The 26,596-nt window shown below is 38.0% G+C and overlaps 1 protein-coding gene across 10 annotated transcripts in view; it reads right to left on the bottom strand.

The window, feature by feature from the left end:
* Positions 1–26,596, bottom strand: part of LOC127624826 (mitogen-activated protein kinase 10) — a 74,491-nt gene that overhangs the window by 37,596 nt on the left and 10,299 nt on the right. For 8 of the 10 annotated variants that reach the window (XM_052099771.1, XM_052099769.1, XM_052099773.1 and 5 more), the window contains 2 exons: positions 10,139–10,210; positions 5,673–5,842 (listed from right to left, as the gene is read on the bottom strand). In XM_052099771.1, coding sequence (XP_051955731.1) covers positions 5,673–5,842; positions 10,139–10,210 — 242 coding nt within the window. Of the gene's footprint in view, positions 1–5,672; positions 5,843–10,109; positions 10,211–26,596 lie in introns of all 10 variants that reach the window. The other 2 variants (XM_052099774.1, XM_052099775.1) reach the window with 2 other exon arrangements.

Genomic DNA, 26,596 nt, shown 5'->3' with positions numbered 1-26,596 from the left:
AGTATGATTGCATGATGATATGAACGAATAACTCTAATGAGTTGGTCCTTTTAAAACAATAGCGTGAAACACTCAGCGTGGCCAGTGTAGTCCGATTCCTGAACGATTAACTCTTATGAGTCAATCCTTTTAAATCTATGGAGCGAAACACACAACGCGACCAGTGTAGTCCGATTCCTGAATGAATAACTCTTATGAGTCAATCCTTTTAAATCTATGGAGCGAAACACACAACGCGACCAGTGTAGTCCGATTCCTGAATGAATAACTCTTATGAGTCGATTCTTTTAAATCTATGGAGCGAAACACACAACGCGACCAGTGTAGTCCGATTCCTGAATGATTAACTCTTATGAGTCAATCCTTTTAAATCTATGGAGCGAAACACACAGCACGATCACTGTTGTCCAATTCATGAACTAATAAATCTTATGAGTCTGTCCTTATAAATCTATAGTGTCGAAAAACACAACGCGACCAATGTAGTCTGATTCCTGAACAAATAACTCTCATGAGCCGATCCTTTTAAATCTAGAGTGCGAAAAACTCAGCGTGACCAGTGTATTCCAACTCATGAATGAATAAATCTTATGAGTCTGTCTTTATAAATCTATAGTGCGAAACACACAACGTGACCAGTGTAGTCCGATTCCTGAATGATTAACTCTTATGAGTCGATTCTTTTAAATCTATAGCGCAAAATACACAGCGCGACCATTGTAGTCTGATTCATGAACGAATAACTCTTATGAGTTGATTCTTTTAAATCAATAGTGTGAAACCAAAGTCTTTCTAGCAAGTCAGTCCACTGTCGGCCATCTTTGGAATGCTCTCGGAAGGCTATTTCCAGTCATGACAGTGCAGCTTCTATCTACTTGAATGGGGTAAAGACTGGAATCTCAAAAATGGTTGGTCTTATTAACTTATTTCAAATTAGCAATCAAATTTGATAATACTGGAATCATAAATTGTTTTCTTTACCTCATCTTACGCTAAAAAAACGTTGACTGTTGAGCGATAGAGCTTCTTGGTTGGGCGTTCCAATTTCTCCCATTCATACAAGTGGCCCGTCTCTGCTAAATAGACTAGAGGTGAAACACAGCACGACCTGTCTAGTCCGATTCCTGAACGAATAACACTTATGAGTCGATTCTATTAAACCTATATTGCGAAACACAGCATGACCAATGTAGTCCAAATCATGAACAAATTACAGTTATGAGTCGATTATTTTAAATCTATAGCGCAAAACACACTACACGAGCAGTTTAGTCCGATTTATGAACGATTAAGTCCTGGTCCTTTTAAATCTATAGGTGTGAAACACACAGCGTGACCATTGAAGTCCAATTCATGAATCTATAACGCTTATGAGCTGGTTCCTGATCAGCTTGACCAGTGCAATCCGATTCCTGAACAAATGACTCCTATGAGCCGGATCTTTTGAATCTACAGCACAAAACACACAGCGTTACTAGTGTTATGTGATTCCCAAACAAATTACTCTAATGAGTCGGTTATTTTCAGTGAATCAAAAATACTTCAGCAAAGAGAGAGAGAGAGAGACTTTGGCATCAGGAAACCATTCACTGACTGGTCACTGATTCTCAGCATGGAGGAGGCGGAGTTTGACTCAAATGCTATCCCCCTCAGCTTGGCAGAAAAACAGCCCAGATAATGCAGCAGGCAGCAGTACAGCCGTCAGTCAAAAGCAATATATTTTTACGATCAAAACAGGTACAGAAAAGGGACATAGTGGAGGGGTACAAAACAAGTTTTTAGGAGTGGCTAGGAAAAACCATACATACAGACCCTAATACATGCAGGCAGGCATCCACACAAACACACATGCACAATGAAAGCATTTTGAGACTAAGCAAAATCAATCAAATTTCTTGGAACTATAATAACCACTGTTTTTATTTACTTATTTTAAACAAAATAAGATAACAATTTATAGTGAGCAGACAGGCCATTATCGAAGCGCACAGCACAATAGATTGTAAAGACCTTTATTTATTATTATTATTTTGGAATGGAGAGCCGATGTGTCCATGGAAACTGTGGAATGCTTCTGAGAGCTTTTGGCTAATGGCAGCCATAGAAACCCATTTGTGTGAAAGATGAAGTCATGGCTGTTTCTCGGGGTGGTTGATGCTTTATAGTATTACTCTTCAAGAGTCCTGACCACAGGCAACTGTCACAATTTGAAGACAGCATTTCATCTACTTTAATGGCATAAAAGCCTGCTATACACAGATGAATAATACCTGATAAGGGATCCATATTGACAGACACCATATTACAAATTATTAATATAATTAGTACAAAATCATTTTACACTTAAAGAACAATCTATAGTTGCACAAATAATTTCATTGAGAGTTCCCATAGCAGCCTTGTGTATGCCAGTAAATTATATTAATATTGATGTAATCATAGTAACACTCACTCTGCTGTAACAACTCATAATTACTAATAATAAATACAACATACTTTTCCTTTAAACGAATTAATGAATACATCCAGCGACTAAAACACAAAACATTGTATGCCCAAACCAAATCCAAAAGAAGTGGATGACAGAGTCACTGACAGCCATTGCAGAGTTTAATGACAGCTTGTGCAATTAACTTGACACCAAGTTAATCAATGTGTTCAGCCTCCCAACCATCCTATCAACTTGTTTTTGTACTGATCAATTCTTCTTGGGCCTATGTGAAGAAATGACAGAGCTTTTGTGCATGAGATTGTCCTTGTCTTGCAATAGACATTTAAATGAAGGCACTTCAAACTTTTAGCTACAACTGGATGTCTAAGAATCGGAAGAATGTTCAGAAATTAATACTAGCACAATGCTTACTGCCTATTGCATAGGATTTACTGTCTACTGCCCACTATTTTTATTAGAAACGGTATGTGAGAGAGTAAGCAGTATGCATTGACAAATATCCCTAATTGTTGTAAGTACATTGTTTTCACAAGAACTCATTTTAATTCAGAAAATGGCATGCAGTTAATCTCAGAAATAGTAATATAGTTATTTATTTATTTATTTACTTATTGTGAAACGTCAAATAATGATGTCTACCAAAAAGTAGATTTAAAAAATTGTATTAATACACAAAATGTGCATACTGTGAACAGCACATAATGCATAGTGCATACTGCAGAAATAGTACAAGTAGTATGATAGTATGGCCTTTTATACCCTCACTGTGAGGACAGATTTGTCACAGCACTCCTTTATTTTCTGTGAATAAAATCGACATGCAATGCCTCTATGGGATGACAGATTGCTTGAACAGTCACCAGCACTAATGCTACCCACAGTGAAACACAAAGAAAAAAACATATTTCTTTTGGAACGTTTTTCAATGTGCCCATTGAGTATGGCACCATTCTTTTGCTTTTTGACAAAATGTCTCTGGATCGCATAATGGATTATAGAATACAGAATTTGGTGTGGTGCTTTGCATATGTTATTCATGTTGTAGTACATTGCATATGTCTACAATGTTGTTACAATTACTGTTTGCTCTCTATGCATTTATCCAGTACGTACCTATGTGTATAAATATATATATATATATATATATATATACTGTATACATACAGTACATTCTTGGCACACACCTTCTAACCCAATGTGCAATATAGGAAAGTTTTCTTCAAGACACTCATTTACTGGGAGTGTGTACAGTCAGGGGACAGACGTGTGTGTGTGTGTGTGTGTGTGTGTGTGTGTGTGTGTGTGTGTGTGTGTGTGTGTGTGTGTGTGTGTGTGTGTGTGAGCGTGTATTTATCACTTTGTGGGGACCAAATGTCCCCATAAGGATAGTAAAACCCGAAATTTTTGACCTTGTGGGGACATTTTGTCGGTCCCCATGAGGGAAAACAGCTTATAAATCATACTAAATGATGTTTTTGAAAATGTAAAAATGCAGAAAGTTTTCTGTGAGGGTTAGGTTTAGGGGTAGGGTTAGGTTTAGGGGATAGAATATAAAGTTTGGACAGTATAAAAACCATTATGTCTATGGAAAGTCCCCATAAAACATGGAAACACAACATGTGTGTGTGTGTGTGTGTGTGTGTGTGTGTGTGTGTGTGTGTGTGTGTGTGTGTGTGTGTGTGTGTGTGCGTGCTATAATATAAATTATTAGTGACCAAACCTTTAACAGCACGACGGCTTGCCAGATGCTCACATCTCTGACAACCACTTTGCAGAAAGTAGCACTGCATCATCCAAATATTCAGCATTTAACTTTTCCATATAAACATTAGATTTAATGGATGATAACCCTACTAAATTTTTTAAACCAGCCTAAGATTATTTACTAGTCTTAGCTGGTTTAAACTGGTCTAGCTGCCAAAGATGAATTTTCACAATGTCTCTGAAACATCCAAATCTGATCTTTTTATCTATCAAATATTGGAAATCCTCAAAGTTGCAGTTTGGTACAACCATTTTTGTTGGCTACATTTTTTAAATGCATTTTAGGCTTCTATGTTTTTAAACAGTTGTACCAAAATAGACCATTGCAAACATTGTAACTGTGTATAAACATTGTGTGCTTGCTGGTAAAGCTAACAAGCTAAAGCTAACAGACCGTTTCCATGTTCTTTATTCCTCTGCAGTTTCATCAGGCTCTGTGGAAGACATGTGACTTTGCACAGTCCAGTTAAACTGTCCTTCTTTTCGCTCTCTCTCTCTCTCTCTCTCTCTCTCTCTCTCTGATGTGGGGAATAATGTGGCATTTGTTAGGCTAATACAGCTGCCATATTACATCATGTGACTGCTGCTGAGGAGAGGTAGCTACAGTAAATTAGATTGGGACTGTCCGTCCAGCAGGCAGCATGGTTACTGCAGCCAGCGAACCAGCCAGAACACATCAACAACATTATTAGCAGTCCGCTCCCGCTTCCACTGCCTGCTTCGCTGCCTTTGGAACTGACATACAAACAAAGAGGAACGGTGGAAAAAAGGGAGGCCCTGGTCGAATGACAGCTAGACCTTGATATGAAGGAGATCTTCAAAGGAGCCCTCACCCATTTGTATCTGTAGATCGCCTTGGCATTTTCATTGTAAAGATCACGGGGTTTGGTTTTGAGAAGCACAATGTTCTTTTCTAAAGAGAGCTTGGGAAGCTGATTTTGGATCCAAATTAGCTGACGTCTTCTGAGCACTGCAATCCATCACACAGCCTGTCTCCCAAGAATCACTCTTAAAATGTAAAGCCTTAATCAGAAAGATCATTCAAACAATATTATGTCAACTAGACTAGAACATTTTAATGATGCATGGGCATGCATATCTTGCCGGGTGTTGCGGGTGCTTGCAAGGTGTTTCTAAGCATTTGCTGCATTCTGAATGGCTGTCAGCATGCTAGTATGCAGTTGCTAGGGGGTTCTGGGTGGTTACAAGCTGCTTACTGGCCTATGCCAAAGGAGCCTCTAAGTCTCTATGATATTCTGGTCCCAAGATATGGCTTGGGTCCCTCGTACAATGTAAGTCTGTGAGAATTTTTGCCCGATTTATCGTCTGCCAGGCTCAAAACGTAATAGTACATCTATCCTCAACAAGTTGAGCTATAGAAATAGTGCATTAGAAAGCACCAATAATAAAAACCACATATCAATGAAAAGCAGAGTAAAGCATCATGGGTACTCACCACACTATTCCCTGAGCCCCGGAACCAATGGGCTTTAGATTTTGGTACCGTTTGAGAACTGTGAAGGTGGAATCTCCTACTTCCACACTGTAGAACTGGTTGTCCACTTTGCTTTTGCTCATGTTGTAATGCTGGGCAATGTAAGACACATCAACTTGTTTTCCAAACCCCTGCATGGACAGAAAGATTTATTTTTAAGCTGATAACTCTAAGGGGACTTCAGAATATCTTTTATAAAACCTGTATACACTTCAAAAGCCCATTTAACACTGTAAAACCAGACAAATAAATGATTGCTTTTTGCTTTTTGATTGTCCTTATGGGATTCTGAAATCTAGGTCAGACCACTTTTTGGCATCCTAAACTAATTAATTAATATAATTAAATGACATATGTTATTATACATGAGTAAGGACAATGGTTCCCTACAAGAAACTGGAGTAGATAACACAACAAGGTTTTACAGCAACAAGCTAGACTTTACACAAGGATGCCAAATATATCAATTAGACCAGTGTGGGTACTGATAAATGAGAGATAACAGAAAATGTGTTTGTTGGGTCACACTTTATATTAGGTGCCTGTAACTACTACGTACAAACATAAAATACATACCATACAATACAATGTAATGTCTGTGTAACTACATGTCTTTCCTCTCACAAGATTCACATTTGTTTCTGGTGATGTTTAGGTATGGGTAGGTTTAGGAGTAGGGTTAGGTGTTAGGGTAAGTTTAACAGTGTAACTACAAATGTAATTAAATGCAGGTACTTTAAATGTAAGTACAATGCAACAACACATATGTACAAAACAAGTACATTGTATCAAATGCTTTAGCACATTGTAGTTAAAGACACCTAGAGTAATATTCTAAAACTTCTATACAACAGGTTTCGATCCTATTTGATTGGACAAGCTGTCAGTAGGTTTACATGCACAGTTACTGTATAATCAAGCTAAAACAAATTTGTTGCGTAGTCGAGCTACAGTATTCATCTGTCTGTCCAAGTATACATGACAATGCATAATCAAATTTTTAAAGGAAGGACAACAAATATGCTGGGTTAAACACCTCTATGCATGTGCAAAACACAGTTGTGGTCTGATTTATGTGTACACATGCTGGACGAAGCCAAGTTTCAATCGCATTGAATAAGTGTACATGAGCAGTTATAATTGAGCTTCTGCAGGTTTTTGCCTTGTCGAGCTAGTCTTCATCTCTCTGTCCAAGTATTAGCATAATCGAATAGCTGAAGAATGGATGTCAGCTGAGGAAGTGACGTTGACGTTTTCCTGTTGACCGTTTGTGTCATAGTAGCACATCGAAGAAGTCGGTTAACTATCTACTCAACAGCGAGACACAAACAACAGGCACAACAACTAGGGTTGCCAACTGTTCCGTAAAATGCGGGATCGCCTCGTATTTAAAGCTCAAATTATGCGTCCCGTATTGAATCAATATGGGTCACGATTTGTCTCGTATTTAAACTGGTCAGATGGTGTCATAGTGAAATCGTTCCAGATTGCTAATTTAACATTGATATAAGCTGTAAAATTTGCCTATGGTGGGAAAGGGACCGTCTGAAAAGTCCACTCATTGTGCTAAAACGTGCTAATACTGTGGAGGGTATGGTAAGGGACCGTTTGAAAAGTACACACATTGTGCTAAAACGTGCTAATACTGTGGAGGGTATGGTAAGGGACCATTTGAAAAGTACACACATTGTGCTAAAACGTGCTAATACTGTGGAGGGTATGGTAAGGGACCGTTTGAAAAGTCCACACATTGTGCTAAAACGTGCTAATACTGTGGAGGGTATGGTAAGGGACCGTTTGAAAAGTCCACACATTGTGCTAAAACGTGCTAATACTGTGGAGGGTATGGTAAGGGACCGTTCGAAAAGTCCACACATTGTGCTAAAACGTGTTAATACTGTGGAGGGTATGATAAGGGACCGTTTGAAAAGTCCACACATTGTGCTAAAACGTGCTAATACTGTGGAGGGTATGGTAAGGGACCGTTTGAAAAGTCCACACATTGTGCTAAAACGTGCTAATACTGTGGAGGGTATGGTAAGGGAACGTTTGAAAAGTCCACTCATTGTGCTAAAACGTGTTAATACTGTGGAGGGTATGATAAGGGACCGTTTGAAAAGTCCAAACATTATGCTAAAACGTGCTAATACTGTGGAGGGTATGGTAAGGGACTGTTAGAAAAGTCCACACATTGTGCTAAAACGTGCTAATACTGTGGAGGGTATGGTAAGGGACTGTTTGAAAAGTACTATTCTGACCGTGAACGAATAAGGATGCGTTTGACGCATGCCCACTACAGCTGATTTGTGATACTCTTTAGTACAGTCAATGGCTGGTGAATGCGGCGACAATGCGCACAGATGAGGACCTCGTCCGCGGGTCAAGAAAATTTGGGCCGCACTCATTCAGGTTGCGTGGACTTTGCTGATGGCGAAATTAGCATCACGTACACTGTGCAAGGAGCGATCAGCAACGCAGACATCCGATGCAGGCCTTTAGTCAATGGGCAGAATACAGACAAAAGAATGTGTCACAGGTGTAAATGGCTTACAGACTGCTGATCTGTCCAAAATGTAAATTTCTAGCATTCACCATGTGTCTCTGCGTTCCAAAAGGGATAACTCAGCCTCCGAAGGGCAGCTTGAAGGGAGAACAATCACAATACCAATGCTGTAAAATCGCTTCAAACTAAATTTCCAATAAAAAAGAATTAAAATGTGAGTTCTGAATAAACGTTATTTTTGAGCCCCGTACCTTTCAGCCCTCCGGATCTCTCACAGTGGATGGTAAAGTCTATTATAACAACACACCCTGTTTTTGTGAAATCGAACTTAAAGGCCTAATGCGATTTTAGTTTGGTTCCGTCCAGCATGCATAAACGTCAGTCAGTCTTCGTCTCTGCTTTGTGTTGTGTTCGACCAGTATGAGTTCAGTAGGTCTAAAGTGTTTACATGAGATTTAAAAAAGGATTTGAAAAAACAATTGTTGATTTAGTCCAACTGAAAATCCAAACCAAACTTTTAAAGTGCATGTAAATGTACTGAAACAGTCAGTACTCCATTTCTCTATGTTTCACTAAGTTTGTTACATAGAATTCTAATTGTGACCAACATTGTAATTGAACTTTGAGCTGGCCATATTGTGTCTGAAATGTCAATAAGTCGATATATTGTTCGACAGCTGTACTGACGTTCAGTACAAGACAGCAAAATGAATTAAACTTGAATAATAACAGCTTTGACAGGGATACAGAGGACATGAAATATGCATTTTTCAACATACACACACACATATATCAACAACTAGCAAAAATCACAAGTACCGCTTAGCACAACAATCTACAATAAGTGACTCAATTTCCACATGATTAGCTTTGAGCTGAATCCTCAAAGTCTAGGATTCCATTTAGAAATGGCACAAATTCTTGATCCAACTAATTACAATTCCAGTCCAACGGATCTAATCTATGCTTGATTGAAGATCTCAGATCTCAGACTATAATGTAGTTAAACTATCAAGGTTATTAGAGAACTTCTGCCAGTGTTAGCACAAGGGCTAGCTGTGAAATCGTCTTTCACACAGTGAATATATTTATGGCTATATCAAGGGAGGAAGCTGTCTACATAATTTCGTGAAGCTAAAACGGTTATTAAAGAGAGATGAATATGAAGAGAGAGCAATATGCCTATACAGTATATAGTGTGTGTGTGTGGGTGTGTGTGTGTGTGTGTGTGTGTGTGTGTGTGTGTGTGCATGTGCTTCATACTCTCATCATGGGAGTCAACCTTCTCTACAGTGCCCCACTATTAAACTGGCTGGGCTAATCTGAAGCTAATGAGCTAAGATTTGTGGTAATTGCTACCTTTTATTTAAACATGTAATGGGGAACATTAAATGTTTTGGTTTCAGTAACATGGTAAGACTTAAAGAGACCTGCCTACCTAGACAGAATTTCAAGGTATCATAGGTGTGCTACTAACACATAGGTTGTTCAAAACATGAATGCTTGACTCATGTTAAGCCAACCAATCTAGAGCCCACAATCAAAGGAAGATGTACATAGATCTAGAAAAACCTACATAAAACTGAAATGAGATTAAAATGATCCCTCGTGATGTCAATTCAGACACATTTAACAAAGCTTTGTTTTTCACTTCAGTCATGAACCTGAAGGACTGCACTGATTTAAGGAAATACCTCCATGCATTTTTAAAGTGATCTTAAAATGTTTTTAATGCATTATGGGAAACTGAACCCTGAATGGCTTGGAATGTTCTGAGATATTGATCCTATTAGCTGTACATCTTCCTTAAGGGCCCAGACACACTGTCACCAGATCAGCATATGTTTCAGACAGTGGAACATGAAGGGGAGAATGGAAGTGAATGAATACTCTACCTTTTAATTTACCTGAATGGAACACACACCTGACAAAAGGCAATCTTCACATCCAGAACTGGAGCACTGCAATTATAGAAGAAACGTCTATTCATAAATACCTGAAACAGAGATAAAAGACAAAGAATAGGCTATGATTTAACATTAGCATTGGTGCCCCCTAAAAATCAGATATAAATAGGTGCATGATTCCCCTATACTTACAAACATACTGTAAAAGGTCTATATTGTGTCCTCAGGACCTTTGTGTAATAACCTGATCATTCTTTTTAAGATATGCTGCTTTTGCAGATAAAGAATGCACAATATTTAAGATAAGATCATAAGAATTTTCTTTCCTAAAGATAAAATCTTTTGCTCTCTCTTCACTGAAATTGTGGTGGCAAGATCTTCGCTATGTTCCATAAAGCTCATTTCATCTCCCTAGATGTCCATGAGGCATGAACCATATGCACGAATGTCATGATTTCTCAAGATGTTTTATTTATTTGATTTTTTCAGATAATGATCTCCTGTGCTGAATGAGAGAGCGTGATATGAACCTGAGATAAACAACACATTTTCACATGTCTACCATCCCATTCGCTGTGTTAAACCCTCAGCCCTGTGCATATAACTGCTCTTGTTGCAGTGAGAATCTATGCAATAGCTCTGTGTATGTTTGTGAACAGGACAGGCATTCCAAGAATACTCAGTGTCAGCCAGAAGTCAAAGACGGGGGAGGATCTATCCAACTGGGCTAAAGGACCTTTCTTGCTGCTTTGGCAAAGTAGTAAGTATTAAAATATCTATCATAATATATATGACATTATTGGTATCAGGGTGTGTTAGTGTTTTTTGCTTTTTTATAATTATCAGTAAATGTTACAAAACAGATATCCATCAGCTAAGTTCTATTAACTGATAAAATGTTCTAATTTCAGTATTTGATTTCACTTGGTGTGAATTGTATTTAAAAAAAAAAATTGTTATCGGTATCGGTTATCTGTATTAGCCAAATCATATCGTTTATGGTACTGTTCATATCATAGCGGTTATCAGTATTGGCCATATCATATTGGGTATCATCAATTTCATATAGGCTATCGGTATCGGCCATATCAAATTGGTTATTGTATCGGTCATATTGTATCGATTTATCGTTTTGGCCATTGTATCCGTTAATGTATCACCCATATCATATCGGTTATCAGTAGTGGCCATATCATATTGGGTATCGTCAATTTCATATAGGCTATCGGTATCGGCCATATCAAATTGGTTATTGTATCGGCCATATCAAATTGGTAATCGTTTCGGCCATTATATCCGTTAACGTATCACCCATATCATATCGGTTATCAGTATTCGCCATATCATATTGGGTATAGTCAATTTCATATAGGCTATCGGTATCGGCCATATCAAATTGGTTATCGTTTCGGCCATTGTATCCGTTAACGTATCACCCATATCATATCGGTTATCAGTATTCGCCATATCATATTGGGTATAGTCAATTTCATATAGGCTATCGGTATCGGCCATATCAAATTAGTTATCGTTTCGGCCATTATATCCGTTAACGTATCACCCATATCATATCGGTTATCAGTATTCGCCATATCATATTGGGTATAGTCAATTTCATATAGGCTATCGGTATCGGCCATATCAAATTGGTTATCGTTTTGGCCATTGTATCCGTTAACGTATCACCCATATCATATCGGTTATCAGTATTTGCCATATCATATTGGGTATAGTCAATTTCATATAGGCTATCGGTATCGGCCATATCAAATTGGTTATCGTTTTGGCCATTGTATCCGTTAACGTATCACCCATATCATATCGGTTATCAGTATTGGCCATATCATATTGGGTATAGTCAATTTCATATAGGCTATCGGTATCGGCCATATCAAATTAGTTATCGTTTCGTCCATTATATCCGTTAACGTATCACCCATATCATATCGGTTATCAGTATTCGCCATATCATATTGGGTATAGTCAATTTCATATAGGCTATCGGTATCGGCCATATCAAATTAGTTATCGTTTCGGCCATTATATCCGTTAACGTATCACCCATATCATATCGGATATCAGTATTCGCCATATCATATTGGGTATAGTCAATTTCATATAGGCTATCGGTATCGGCCATATCAAATTAGTTATCGTTTCGGCCATTGTATCCGTTAACGTATCACCCATATCATATCGGTTATCAGTATTGGCCATATCATATTGGGTATCGTCAATTTCATATAGGCTATCGGTATCGGCCATATCAAATTAGTTATCGTTTCGGCCATTATATCCGTTAACGTATCACCCATATCATATCGGTTATCAGTATTCGCCATATCATATTGGGTATAGTCAATTTCATATAGGCTATCGGTATCGGCCATATCAAATTAGTTATCGTTTCGGCCATTATATCCGTTAACGTATCACCCATATCATATCGGTTATCAGTATTGGCCATATCATATTGGGTATCGTCAATTTCATATAGGCTATCGGTATCGGCCATATCAAATTGGTTATTGTATCGGTCATATCGTATCGGTTTATCATTTCGGCCATTGTATCCGTTAATGTATCACCCATATCATATCGGTTATCAGTAGTGGCCATATCATATTGGGTATCGTCAATTTCATATAGGCTATCGGTATCGGCCATATCAAATTGGTAATCGTTTCGGCCATTATATCCGTTAACGTATCACCCATATCATATCGGTTATCAGTATTGGCCATATCATATTGGGTATAGTCAATTTCATATAGGCTATCGGTATCGGCCATATCAAATTAGTTATCGTTTCGGCCATTGTATCCGTTAACGTATCACCCATATCATATTGGTTATCAGTATTTGCCATATCATATTGGGTATAGTCAATTTCATATAGGCTATCGGTATCGGCCATATCAAATTAGTTATCGTTTCGGCCATTATATCCGTTAACGTATCACCCATATCATATCGGTTATCAGTATTCGCCATATCATATTGGGTATAGTCAATTTCATATAGGCTATCGGTATCGGCCATATCAAATTAGTTATCGTTTCGGCCATTATATCCGTTAACGTATCACCCATATCATATCGGTTATCAGTATTCGCCATATCATATTGGGTATCGTCAATTTCATACAGGCTATCGGTATCGGCCATATCAAATTGGTTATTGTATCGGCCATACCGTATCGGTTTATCATTTCGGCCACTGTATCCGTTAACGTATCACCCATATCATATCGGTTATCAGTATTCGCCATATCATATTGGGTATCGTCAATTTCATATAGGCTATCGGTATCGGCCATATCAAATTAGTTATCGTTTCGGCCATTATATCCGTTAACGTATCACCCATATCATATCGGTTATCAGTATTCGCCATATCATATTGGGTATCGTCAATTTCATATAGGCTATCGGTATCGGCCATATCAAATTAGTTATCGTTTCGGCCATTATATCCGTTAACGTATCACCCATATCATATCGGTTATCAGTATTCGCCATATCATATTGGGTATCGTCAATTTCATATAGGCTATCGGTATCGGCCATATCAAATTAGTTATCGTTTGGCCATTATATCCGTTAACGTATCACCCATATCATATCGGTTATCAGTATTCGCCATATCATATTGGGTATCGTCAATTTCATATAGGCTATCGGTATCGGCCATATCAAATTGGTTATTGTATCGGCCATTATATCCGTTAACGTATCACCCATATCATATCAGTTATCAGTATTGGCCAAATCATATTGGTTACTGTATCTGCCATATTATAAATGTTATTGTATCGCCAATATTGTATCGTTTATCATATCACCCAAATCATATTGTTATCTGTATTGGCCATATCATACTGGTTATCGTATCTGCAATTTCATATTGGTTATCGTATCGGCCAAATCATATACTGTAAGTTATCAGTATCGTCCATATCATATTGGATATCAGTGTTGGCCATATAGTATCGATTATATGTATCAGCCATATTATATCGGTTATCAGTATCGGCCACATCCTATCTGGTATTTGTATTGGCCATATAATAGCTGTTATTGATTTTAACCTTCAGTTAACAATAAAAAATACAATATGTCTAATAGTGCAAGTACAATATATTATAAAGGCTAATCAGTCGGTCAACATTTGGCCATTTTGAGATTATTGACACCGAAAAAAATTAAAATCTGCCCTTGAGTAAACCTCAAGGAACATTTTTAAATGATTTAAAAGAAGGCATGTCATGACCCCTTCAAAATCATTGATGGTTTTGAGTGGCAGTGTACAGTTGTGTGTGTAAATGGTATGAGAGCTGCCTACAGCCCTGTGTGCTTGTGAAATATATGACATTAACAGTGCTGCCATGAAAGCACACACAGAGACCTGCATTGCACTGATGCTGAAGCAGGCTGCTCTAAGACAAACAGCATTATGGGATATGGTGCAGCTTTATGATATCCTTCATATTGACTAAAATGAGTCGATATGATGAGAACAACGATCCAGAGAGAAAGAATGAGAGGGAGAGCAATAATGGTTAAAATTACACCCTAAATAGCTCACATTACACTAATTTTGCTGATGTTAAATGCCTAATTATAAATGTAATTTATTTTCTTTGCCATTTGTTTGTCGTCTTCAAATAACAGTGCAGTACAGACCTGTTAACTTCTGATCAATACAGAAGGATTTTGTTCAAATCTATAGTGCAAACAGATACATTTTCATCCCAAATTTTTCTAAAATATCTCATGCAGCTGATATTCCACAATAAACATTTTGTAATCATGTGATAACATATTGTATAAGGGGGGATTCGTTTTTGCATCCGTTCGGGCTGTTTTTCAATAGTTGTTCTATATGTAAACACTTGCTAGATGTACGTCTTTGTCCGATGCGCCACATCTCGCTGTTTTATTCAGCATTTCACACAGTAGTACCTTATTTTTAGACACTGTGACAGGTTAAAAAGAACACCATTTTTAAAAATGAATTATATTTACAGTGCTGCAGCTTTTTAAGCGCAACATTACGTTTGGTCTGAATGGCTCCTCAATTACTGGTGTTATTCCGGCCAAAAGTATTATTTATTATGACTAAATCAACCTGAATGCATTATGTTTCACCATCAAAAGTAATTTGTATTTAAGGTTATATCAAGCAGAAATAGATCACAAGCAGGTTACCACTTTTAAAGTGTATCAGCGAACATCATTCCAAGGACTAAAAACGAAATGTTTTGTTTTTAAAGCAAACAATTTTGTTTTTTGTTCCAGTTCAGAAGTTCTGGAACTGTTAATAATGTTCTTTTAAAAATGACATTACGCTGCGCTATGGGCTGGGTGAAATACCAGATGCAGTGTTGCCAGATCTCACAAGAGAATCAAGCAACATGATCTGGAAAAAGAAGCCCAAAATAAGTGAAAATAAGCAATATGTTTTTTCCTGTGTGGTGGATTTATCAGCAGAGAAATCATAACAAGCAGTTAATTAACAGTTAGGTATAATTTTATTTACAAATCTGCTTCTGTGTCAAAACACATCTGTATTAATGTAGAATTTCTAACAATAATTCAGTGAAGACTTGGAAACAACTTAGAAATATACAGTACTTTTCACCTCTAATAATGTTTTCCTTGTTCCTGGATTAGCTGTGTATGTACAGTATATGTAGTATTTATACATAGTTGTTAAAAAGTCTTCATTTACAGAATTCAACATCCACAATGGCAAATAGGCAAAGAAATGTGTGATGCAGCAGTTTCATTCAGGATCAAAGCACATGGGCAATGAAGTGATGTATTTCCAAAAATGTACTGTGATACACCCTTTGGCCTTTAGTTGTAACCAGTAACCAGCATTTAAAAATACAATTTTCACTCCAGAACAATTGAAAATCACCTTGTTCTGGTTTCCGGTTATGTTCTGCTAAATTTAGTCGTTCGTTGAACCATTTTAAGTCCCTGCATCATTCACAGGTTTAGGTTAGTTATAGATTTAAAAACAGCAATGTTTTGTGAAATTTCATTTTTTTCTACACCTTTCTCCCTGTGGCAGCGGGGGCGTGGTCAAGCGCCCGTCCGGGAGAGGAAAGCGGTAAGGGCGCTTACACCTGAGCTAAATTATGCCTAACACCTGTCTCTAATTCCAGTGAGCACGAGGAGAGCGGCATAAAAGCAGACACCGAGCCTCCAGTCGGAGAGAGATAACAAGCCAACTCAGTGCGCTTGATCACTATTGTGTATTGTAAAAAGAGAATTAAAAGCTTACCTGTTGCTGAACACCTGTTCCCTGTCCTCCTTCTTGTGGGAAGTGTTACACTCCCCAATTTGGAATGCCCAATTCCCAATGTGCTCAATTCCCAAAGTCCTCGAGGTGGCATAGTGACTAGCCTCAATCCGGGTGGTGGAGGACAAATCTCAGTTGCCTCTTCGTCTGAGACGTCAATCCATGCATCCTATCATGTGGCTTGTTGAGCACGTTACCGTGGAGACCTAGCGTGTGTGGAGGCTCCACACTATTCTCCGCGGCATCCACGCACAACTCACCACGTGCCTCACCGAGAGCGAGAACCGCCCAGATTGAAGCGAGTCACAACGCCACCATGAGGACTTAGAACGCATTGGGAATTGGGCATTCCACATTGGGGAGAAAAGGGGAGGAAAAAAAGTATAAAATAAAAAATGAATTGCAAGATTTACGCTGCTAAGTACGGCGGAAATGCATCATTGCAGTCTATGAAAAAGGTCTATAGAACTCTCAAATCTAAAAAAATTTAATAAAAATACAGAAGTGATCTCAGGAGACACACAGCCATCTGAATAGAATACCCTTGCGGTTTCCATCAGATGAATAGTCCCAAGGCAGGTTGGGTTCCATCAGATTTCAGTAGTCTAAAGCCATACAAATTGAGATACAATATGCTTGAGATATTCTTATACTCATAAACAACAACAAAATGTTCATGTTTGGGTGAACTGCTCCTTAATCTGACATTATTTCACATGACCAACATGAAATTAGACATCATCAATTGCTTAGATCAACTGGGATTAATATAATCATAAACCCACTGTAGCACTGTTATTCAGTAAATATTTGACAGCTTGGTTGGGCCATGCAGAAATATTGTCCATTAAGAGGAGGGCACAGCAAGGTTATGGGTGGCAGGCTTGATGAATGAGACCAGGAACAGATCAGGAACCTTGATAAAGGAGTGATGAATTACTGAGTGCAAATATGACATTAACAGATGACAGGGTGCAGGCGCAGAGCTGGAACTCTGGCTTCCGAAGTCTACAAAAAGGGTATCTATCTATCTATCCATCCATCCATCCATCCATCCATATACAGTATATATATATATATATATATAGTATAGTCTTAGGCACATAAAATTTTTTACAAAAGTGTTTGTCTTAAGATGGTTACTTATATCCAGCTTTAGTGTCAAAAAACATTCTAAATTTGCATAAAATGTAATGCGCTATAGGAGGAGGTGGATTTTCTAGAGTTCTGCATTAGTTAAAATGCGCATTAGGTGATGGAAACAGTTTATTCGCAAAATGATGACGTGTTTTTACCATTTGTGCATGTGTTATGAGTGTGTAATAGCTTGATGTGACTGGCACAATGAAAGGACAGACCTTGGCACACAATACTTTGCACTTAGCCCTTGTCATTTGGAAGTGTTTAACCCACATCTGCTCATCAAAGTGGGTCCTTACAATCCACCAGAACAGTTTTGAGACTGCAGAGACTGGTGGCATGCAGCCATTTCAGCCCCATTACAGTATATCAAATATTACTCACTTAAAATTAGATACTTGCTCCAATGTTGCCAATAAAACTCTCCCCAAAGCAGGGGGTCATTCAGCTGCTCCATCATGACGAGGTGGCTCCTACATGAAAATGCGTATTATGTAGTGGATGGAAATGCACAACAATTCATATATTCTTAAGTCCACATTTTTTTAAATTTGCTTAAGAAATGCTATATATTCTGATGGAAACCTAGCAACAGACAATTTTGCAACAGGTGTGTCAGTTTATGGCTCTCCCCATTCATTTGTATGGTATCTGCAAACTGAGATTTGATGTTTTTGGTTTGTCCAAGCAAACCAGCCAAACTATGACCCACTTGGTATTGACATGGGTGAACATGATATTTAATAAATAATTTTAATACAATCAACCTTCAGACCTGTCAAAAGAATGATGTAAATGTGTGTGTCTACTTTAAAAAAAAAAATCTCCTTTACACAGGTGGTGGTGCGCACCAGAGGCCAATTTTGTAAAGTGTTTGGACTGCAGGAAGCATGTGTACGGCAGACATATTGACCTGAACAGACAGGTACCTTCAGAGCTACAATGAATCGAAACCCCTGAGACCCTGACAGATGGAGAATGTACATCACCACTCTACACCATCCATCTCTCTTTCTTTCTCTCTTCAACTCAATTTCATTGTTCTAACAGAGAACCTTGAGATTAATTAGTCTATTGTGTCTGCAGCTCTTGTGCTAATTAACACTGATGATTTGTCAGAGGGATCAAATGCTAATCTGCCCTGCTAATGTGGAGGACAGTGCTTAGACTAGCATCTCCAAAGCTAACACCTTCACATTCACCAAGATAAGATACTGTGTGTTCAGAGTTAAAATTTTCAGAATGTTAGGGGAAATGTGAAGTTAGTTTAATCATACAGTACATTTAAGTGTTACCCTGTTTATTAGCATTTGCTCTAGAATAGCAACCATAGTTTGACAGTGATATTTAAAGAAGACTGAACCAGATGTAAAATCACGTAAGGATCCTCATTACAGTTGTTTGTGGTATTTTTTATGAAAGAAAGCAGCTTAAGCACATTTAAAAACTACAACTACAACTAACAATTGATGTCATAAAATTGTAGCTAATTTGTCTTTGGAAATGCACAAATAAGAAATGAAAAAATCAAAAATAGCGAAATAAACGGATACAAAAATTAATAATGTCACACAAATGTATTCAAATTGACAGTCCCTCACTATGGACCTCTACTTCTGAATTAGAACCAACTCTCCATCCTTAAAATAAAATAAGACATGCTGGAGACCCTTTGAGAATCTGAAGTGATTATAACATGCAATGATATCTCCTGGGGCAGAACGTCATGTCTGCACCAATGAATCTAGAGAGGAAATATATTTGGTTTAGCCTAATGGTACTCCCTCTGTGAGCAAGCAGTCCATTTTTGTAATGTATGATTTTTTTTAAGCACCATCAAACAGAACTCACAATATTATCTGAAACACAGCTGTCACTTCTCGGCATTAATTATTGCCTGATGTCTTCATTAATTGGTGGATTTTTATGGTTTCAGCTAAAGCCTATGTCACTATGGCTGGGCTCCATTTGCATAGGCTACTTATGCACTAAAGTACGAACTTCACTGGCAATGGGAAAGTATAGTTCTGAGTTATGTAGCAAGGCAGTATGCCAATATTAGGACATACTACACCATCATAAAATGCATTATACCTCAGACACCCTAGTTGAGTACAGTTGCCTAGTAAATGACTATTCGAATGTAATTTACTTAAAATGTATAATTACTACGGCTGTCGATTTAACGCGTTAATTCAGTGCGATTAATTTGCCAACAATTAATGCAATTTAATCGCACCATAATAAGGAAGATTCCTGAGAAATTAAAGCTTGTAGTACCACCTGTTTACTCCAGAGGGCAGTAAGTGAAATTTCAGCTGTATGAGCAACGCGCAGTTTATACAGTGAAGAAAACAACCCACAGCACAGACATGCGTTACATTCTTGTATGTAGTGTAATTATTAGGGTTGTCAATCGATTAAATAAATAATTACACTACATTTAGGTTCATTGATTTAAAAATTGCTGTGCCATACATTCAGCCTTACATTCCTCACCAACCGAAAAAGTCTAAACAGAACTGTCACAAACATTTCATCCATTGTGCAAGGGGTTGTAGACAATTAGTACAAATGCAAACTTTAATAATCAACTGGAAAAAGTGCATTAGGCCTATCTCATCCAGCCCATTCTAATCTCACTTACTATTCAGAGCAGATAGTATGCAAATTATTAACATAATGGAAAACATACTTTATGCATTTAAAGAAACACAGATTTGTAAGCAGTCCCATTGCATACACTTAAATGTGCATCTTTGCGGCACTGTGGCGGTAACAAACCTCAATGCTCAATGGGCTGATAGAGATACCTTCAAATGTCTGTGCCATTAAACTAGATGTGTTTAGGTAGCTAGCTATAAACCTTTGACAGTTTAACTAACTTTAACTAACCAGCTCAGCAAGATTACCTTCAAAATGTTGTTCCAACAGTAGAGTCATTTATATGAAAGAGAAAATAGAGCCATTAAGTATAAGCTATAGTCAGAAAATACCCATTTTCTTGCCATGGGTTGCCTCTGGATTTTCCTATGGGTTTTTATAGTGGCATTTTTAGATTTTGAAGTCGTCGTGTTTATAAAAAATGGACATGCAGCTAATAACTTACCAGATAAGGTGTGTAGGTACTTGACAAAATGGAAAAACATTGTGGTCCTTATCTAGCTACTTGTTAGCAACTGTTATTAAAAACATGGCAGCTAAAAAATTCACATTTAAGGTGTGTGTAATTTATGTTGTAAAAGTATCTTCAAATAATGTTTACCACAGGCATTATTTTACTAATAAATTGAAAAACCCACAGCAAATTAGCCTTCTGGGCAGTGGCGGATTTAGGGATGGGCGAGATGGGTGGCGGTGACCCATGCCCCCGCCACCCCCTCAACAACTTTAGGGGGCGTTCTCATTTAGAATCGATCAACAACATTGAGGGGCATTTTGAACAAGCTAGAACCACTACTGCTTCTGGGTTTGCCTACAAATTGACATCATGGCTGAGCAGCCTCCGCAGCTCTACAATAGGAGAGATCGCAACGGTCAACTAGCGCATTACCACGGTAATGGTTAGTCACCATTTGCGGATACCATATGAATGAGTGAGGAGAGCCGTAAAGTGACACCTACCTGTAGCAAAATCGTCCATGACTTCTTTTTTAAAACAGTAATTTATCGTAGTATACTCCTAATACTGTTCATTCCAAAAGGATTGTTTAGTGTAAAACATGAAGATTAGCTGAAAAGCGGTCAATTCATAAAGTGATGAGCTGTTTCCTCACAAAAGAAGTTTAATCAGACATCTCCTCCATAGACATTCATTCAACAACAAAAAAACGTCGTCTTGTCTCGTTGGCAGTGTACCGCCCATACAACGTCAGTGGGAGTGCCACGTTATGTTATTTTAGGCTAAGCTTCTAGGCTGCGTACCATTACAAATTTGTGTCCCCTTCCCTCGCAAACTTCACTCCATCTCATAGACTCGGATGTACGTCACTGATTAAGTTGTGCGAGTGTCTACTACTGGCAGAAGACGTGCAATGGATTTAACTGGAACACCCTTCACCCTTGATCACTTGGAGCATGTTGAAGGCTGATGTCAAATTGTGGATTTAATTTGTGATTTTTGCACCTGAGAAAACAATGTTTTCGGAGATTGATTTCAGAGGCTTATGTATAAATCTTGTATGTTTATTTAATGTAATTTTTCATTAGGATGAATTGTTAGAAAGGATTAAATGAAAATTTTACATAACAATGACCACAGGCTATAACTGAGTGATAACCAGATAGTTTAAGGTGGTGGCGTAGTGGGCTAAAGCACATAACTGTTAATCAGAAGGTCACTGGTTCGATCCCCACAGCCACCACCATTGTGTCCTTGAGCAAGGCACTTAACTTCAGGTTGATCTGGGGGGATTGTCCCTGTAATAAGTGCACTGTAAGTCAGTTTGGATAAAAGTGTCTGACAAACTAACTACACTTCCATCATACATTAGAGTTGTGTGGGGGTGGGGTTGATTAAGCGCCATATGCTGTCACAAGTTGCATATGGGATGGAGCTGCCTGTAAGGTACATCTTGATCAAAATCGAGGGATTGAGGGTCTGTCAACAGAAACTTCCCTCGCTCAGTAAGGAAGTACGGACTTCCAAAATGGTGGTGGGGATTCCCCCGAGGGGAAGTGCTTAGGGGAATTAGCAAGTGGATGTTAGGCTCCCTACTCCTATTAGAAGGGTTCTGGAGCATCTCGTTTGACCACAGAAGAAGACAGTTTATGGTAATGCCAGCTATAGCACCCCTTGTGGCAATGCTGAGAATGCAACACATACATGTGTTCTTAAAACACAACAATGCACAAAATCAAGATTGCTGTGTTAAAGACGTTTGCATTTACATACTTGTGTTGTGTACCCTAGGACTGTAAAACATTTTATGTAGTGACCATAAACAAATATAATATAATATCTAATATAAGACATCAGCTTTCCAGTCCAAGAAGAATGTTTCGGCTTTTTGATTAAACCATTCCATGTCGATACAATGAAACACAGCAAAAGGCCTCAAGCCTTGCACAGTAAAGCGGCGCTCCGAGACCCTGAGAATCAGGCACACTATAATCACATCATCGGACACTTCCATCGTGACTGATTGTTTATAGTCATTCTCAAAACACTAGATTTCCCCACTCCAGCATGTTAATGAGTGCCATTCATTTCCATTTTTTTTTTAGATACTGCTAAGATATGCACATAACTCTCATGAATATGCAGAGAGGTGAGTTAGGACATAGATATAATGCATGAAATTGGAAGCTGGATATGCTAATTACAAGGTAAAAAACAGACACTCAACCTCTCCCCTTTGAATTCACATACATCATGACTGGCTTTTTTTCCTGGAACCTATCTGTCAATCATGAGAGGTTTGCTGGGAATCCTTTGTCTGGGAAAAGCAAAACTCAGTCCTTAACTCCCTGAGTGAAATTAAGAGATGCTCTTGGAAAAGAAAGGGAGGGGTTGAGGAATTAAAAAAAAGAGAACCGATGGATAGAGTTGTTTTGTTTTTCTTTTCTTTTTTCTTGTCAGTGGGATGGTTTAAAATGGGAAAAATCAGCAATGGATGATTTTCCAATGGATGGAAAATTATTGATGTAAAACCTAAAAAATTAAATATTATAATAAGAATAAAACGTCAAATATAATTATGTTTTAGCTTAAACTGATAATGATGCAGGGCAATTTATGCACTGAAGTGTAATACTTATGGTCAAGTGTTTGTTCAAATCCCTAACCCTAATTATGATCAACAGAAATTGTAATTCTTACAAATGCAAAAAAATAAAATAAATCACACTGTGTATTATTTACAATAAAAATCTTTTAAAAAAACTGGAAATTATCCCAAATGCACAAGTGTCAAGTGCTCACTGCTGTCTAACACATTTTCTCACCTCAAGGGCATAGGAAAATCTCCAGACTTGTTATCTCAACAAAATTACCAGCCACCATGCCAACCAAACCCAGAGTGATGCATCATATCCCCACTAGTGCATGAAAAATATACACAATCAAATTATATAGATACAGTGCCTTCAAAATGCAATTTGAAACCGTGACAAGCAGTGTTGAGAAAGCAGTGTTTGAAACTTTAGCTTGCTAAGCTACAGTGGAAGTTACTCAGTTAAAAAGACAAGCAACAGTACTTGTTTGGAATAGTAAGCAATACTACTACAAGCTTCTAACAAAGAGTAGCTAACTACAGGGGCTATACAGCAAATTACATTGTCTTCTTTTAAGAGAAATGTAACAAAATTGTGTAGCATTTATGCACATAAGAATGAACTATTTGCTTTAGTTGATTTAAAGGGAAAACAAGTGTATTTTTCTTATCCCATTAGCAAATACCATTTTCATACTTTAAGCATAAACCCCACCAAATTTTGGTAGATATATACAGTACAGTATATAACAAGACTTACTATGTATATCTTTAATAATAAGCAGAATACATAAGGATGTATAGAAATGTTTATTTGTGCAGAATATATATGTTATAAATTTAATAAAAATAAATATTTTTAATTGAAAAGATAAACAATACACTATTTACAATGTAATGTCTGTATAATATTAAATTGGATAAAAGATCAGGGGCTGTGGCTCAGGTGGTAGAGTGGGTCGGCTGCTAATCGCAGGGTCGGCCCACATGACTCCACATGCCAAAGTGTCCTTGGGCAAAACACTGAACCCCAAGTTGCTCCCAATGGCAGCCTAGTGCCTTTCAGCCATTGGTGTATGAGTGTATGAGTGTGTGTGTGTGAATGGGTGATTGGGACACAGCGTAAAGCGCTTTGGTAACCTGTAAGGTTAAAAAAAAGCTCTATATAAGTGCAAACCACTTCCCATAAAAGATGCAATGAAAGTGAATGGTGACTGAGGCTAGCATCTCCATTTGTGTTCCACAGAAGAAGGTAAGTCATCCAGATTTGGAACAACATGAGGGTGAGTACATGATAACATTATTTTCATTTTAATTGAACTATCCCTTTAAATATGTGATTTAAATATATGAGATGGGGTAAAAATCAAGCAGGGAGTGAGTCAGACCTGATGATTGTCGAGTGCTGACAGTTTCATTTAACACCTCAGCTTTTCTTACCTAATGGGCCTGAATTTCAGCCTGCCTTGGGATTATTCAGCAGTTCTTCAGTCAAACTTCAATTTCCAAACACACACACACACACACGCACACAGTATATATTTCCACATTATACATTTTTTCCACCAATATTTTTCATCTCAACATGCTGACAAAGAAAAAAAAACAGACTAGTGTTCCTACATGGCTACCCATGGTATTATTTAATATCTAAATTGTTTCTCCTAGACAGCATGAGATTAAATGGAGAGCAAAGTGAGACCTTTTTCATGTCTCCGGCTAGTAATCTTTAGTAATCTCACATACAGTTTGTCTTCTCAAGAGTTTCAGAAGAGATCACAAACTGTGTTCAGATTTGCCAACATACCAAAGTCAGCGCTCAACAATTTCTCATCAAATTCTTTCAAGACCAAATAATTAGGGCTATTGTATCCGCAATAATTGTATATCTCTATACTCTTATTGATACTTAATGCAACATAACTCAAAATCCATCAAGTCTTCTGAGCTTTGTAATAGCGATAACGTTTTACAATAACAATTCACACACTGTTATGTAATCCTATCATCTGATCACTGAAGATAACAGCTGAAAAGACACCTGATTCTCAAATCCTCAAATGAACAGCATGCATAGGCCAGATTCATTGGAGTCTGAGACCTCACTGGAAAGAACCTTAATGTCCTTTGTTTACTGGTAAATTAATGGCAGACATTCCTCACTAATTACAGACTACTTGAATATTTTTCAGTCGGCTGCACAAATAGATTGCTGGAGTCCAGACACATAACTTGACTAGAGCAGTAAATTGACAAATGGTTAAGAGAGGACTGATTGTGTATCTCTATTAATCTCTCTCCATTTTGTCTCCCTAGTCTTGAGGGTGCTTTCACACTAGCACTTTTGGTGTGCACCTGATTTTGAATGACGTCAAAGTTTGGTTTGTCACACCCGGGAACCGCACCTGAGTCCACTTGAAATGGGAGGTGGTCTGGTCTCGACCCACCTGGCCTGCTCGGTTCTCCTGATGGCCAGTCCGCCCCTGATTGGCCCCAAAGTGCATCAGCCCACCGGGAAAATGCACAGTATGCAAGATTACCAGTCCAGCCCTGTTCCTGTACCCTAACATTGACCACTGACATAGAGTTACTGACAAATGCCATCTCAATTCAGACATTTTTGCATCAATTTAAATGTTTACATTTTCCTGTGCTGCTACTGATAGTGTGTTGAACGAGCAGCCTCAGGAACATAAGAAGTAACTGTGTTCACCTTGTCAAGTGTGAGCACGATTCGGAAGTTGCATTTTACCTCTAAGATGACATTTTTACTCTTAGATATAATTCCACTGACGGTTAGGTTTAGGGTTTGGGTTAGGGGTAGGGTTAATAAAATTAGCATTCCTGTTGACTGTAAAACATATTTTACAACTAAAAACGCAATGCAGACATTGGACCCCGAAATTGGAGCTCACACTTACCCATGAATTTAAAAACGCTTCCAGCTTTGGCCACTCGGGGCAGTGGTTCGAATTTCAGTAAGCACAGAGAGTTCTGTTCACTTTTTACACCAAAAGCACTATTTACCCTAATCCTGACACTTTCATTTCTCAACACAAATAACTAGTATGACGTATAGCCTACCAACATGAAAAACCCTTGTTGATGTCATTGTGTTTATGTTTTGCCAAGACTGTGGACCCAGTAGGCTACAGGAAACAAAATCTCAGTTCCAAAATCTAGCGAGCTGTCTATCTAGAAGAAAACATTAGGCATCATAGGTGTGCGTTCGATGCAAAGGCTTTTCCGAAAGGTAGGCAGCAACATTTTGCTGCCTTTTAAGATACATTGTTTAGGTCCAAAACAGAC

Source organism: Xyrauchen texanus, chromosome 31 (assembly GCF_025860055.1).
Source record: "Xyrauchen texanus isolate HMW12.3.18 chromosome 31, RBS_HiC_50CHRs, whole genome shotgun sequence".
Classification (NCBI taxonomy): Eukaryota; Metazoa; Chordata; class Actinopteri; order Cypriniformes; family Catostomidae; genus Xyrauchen; species Xyrauchen texanus.
The sequence above is the reverse complement of the archived record's forward strand: the minus strand, read 5'-3'. Positions and strand labels throughout refer to the sequence as shown.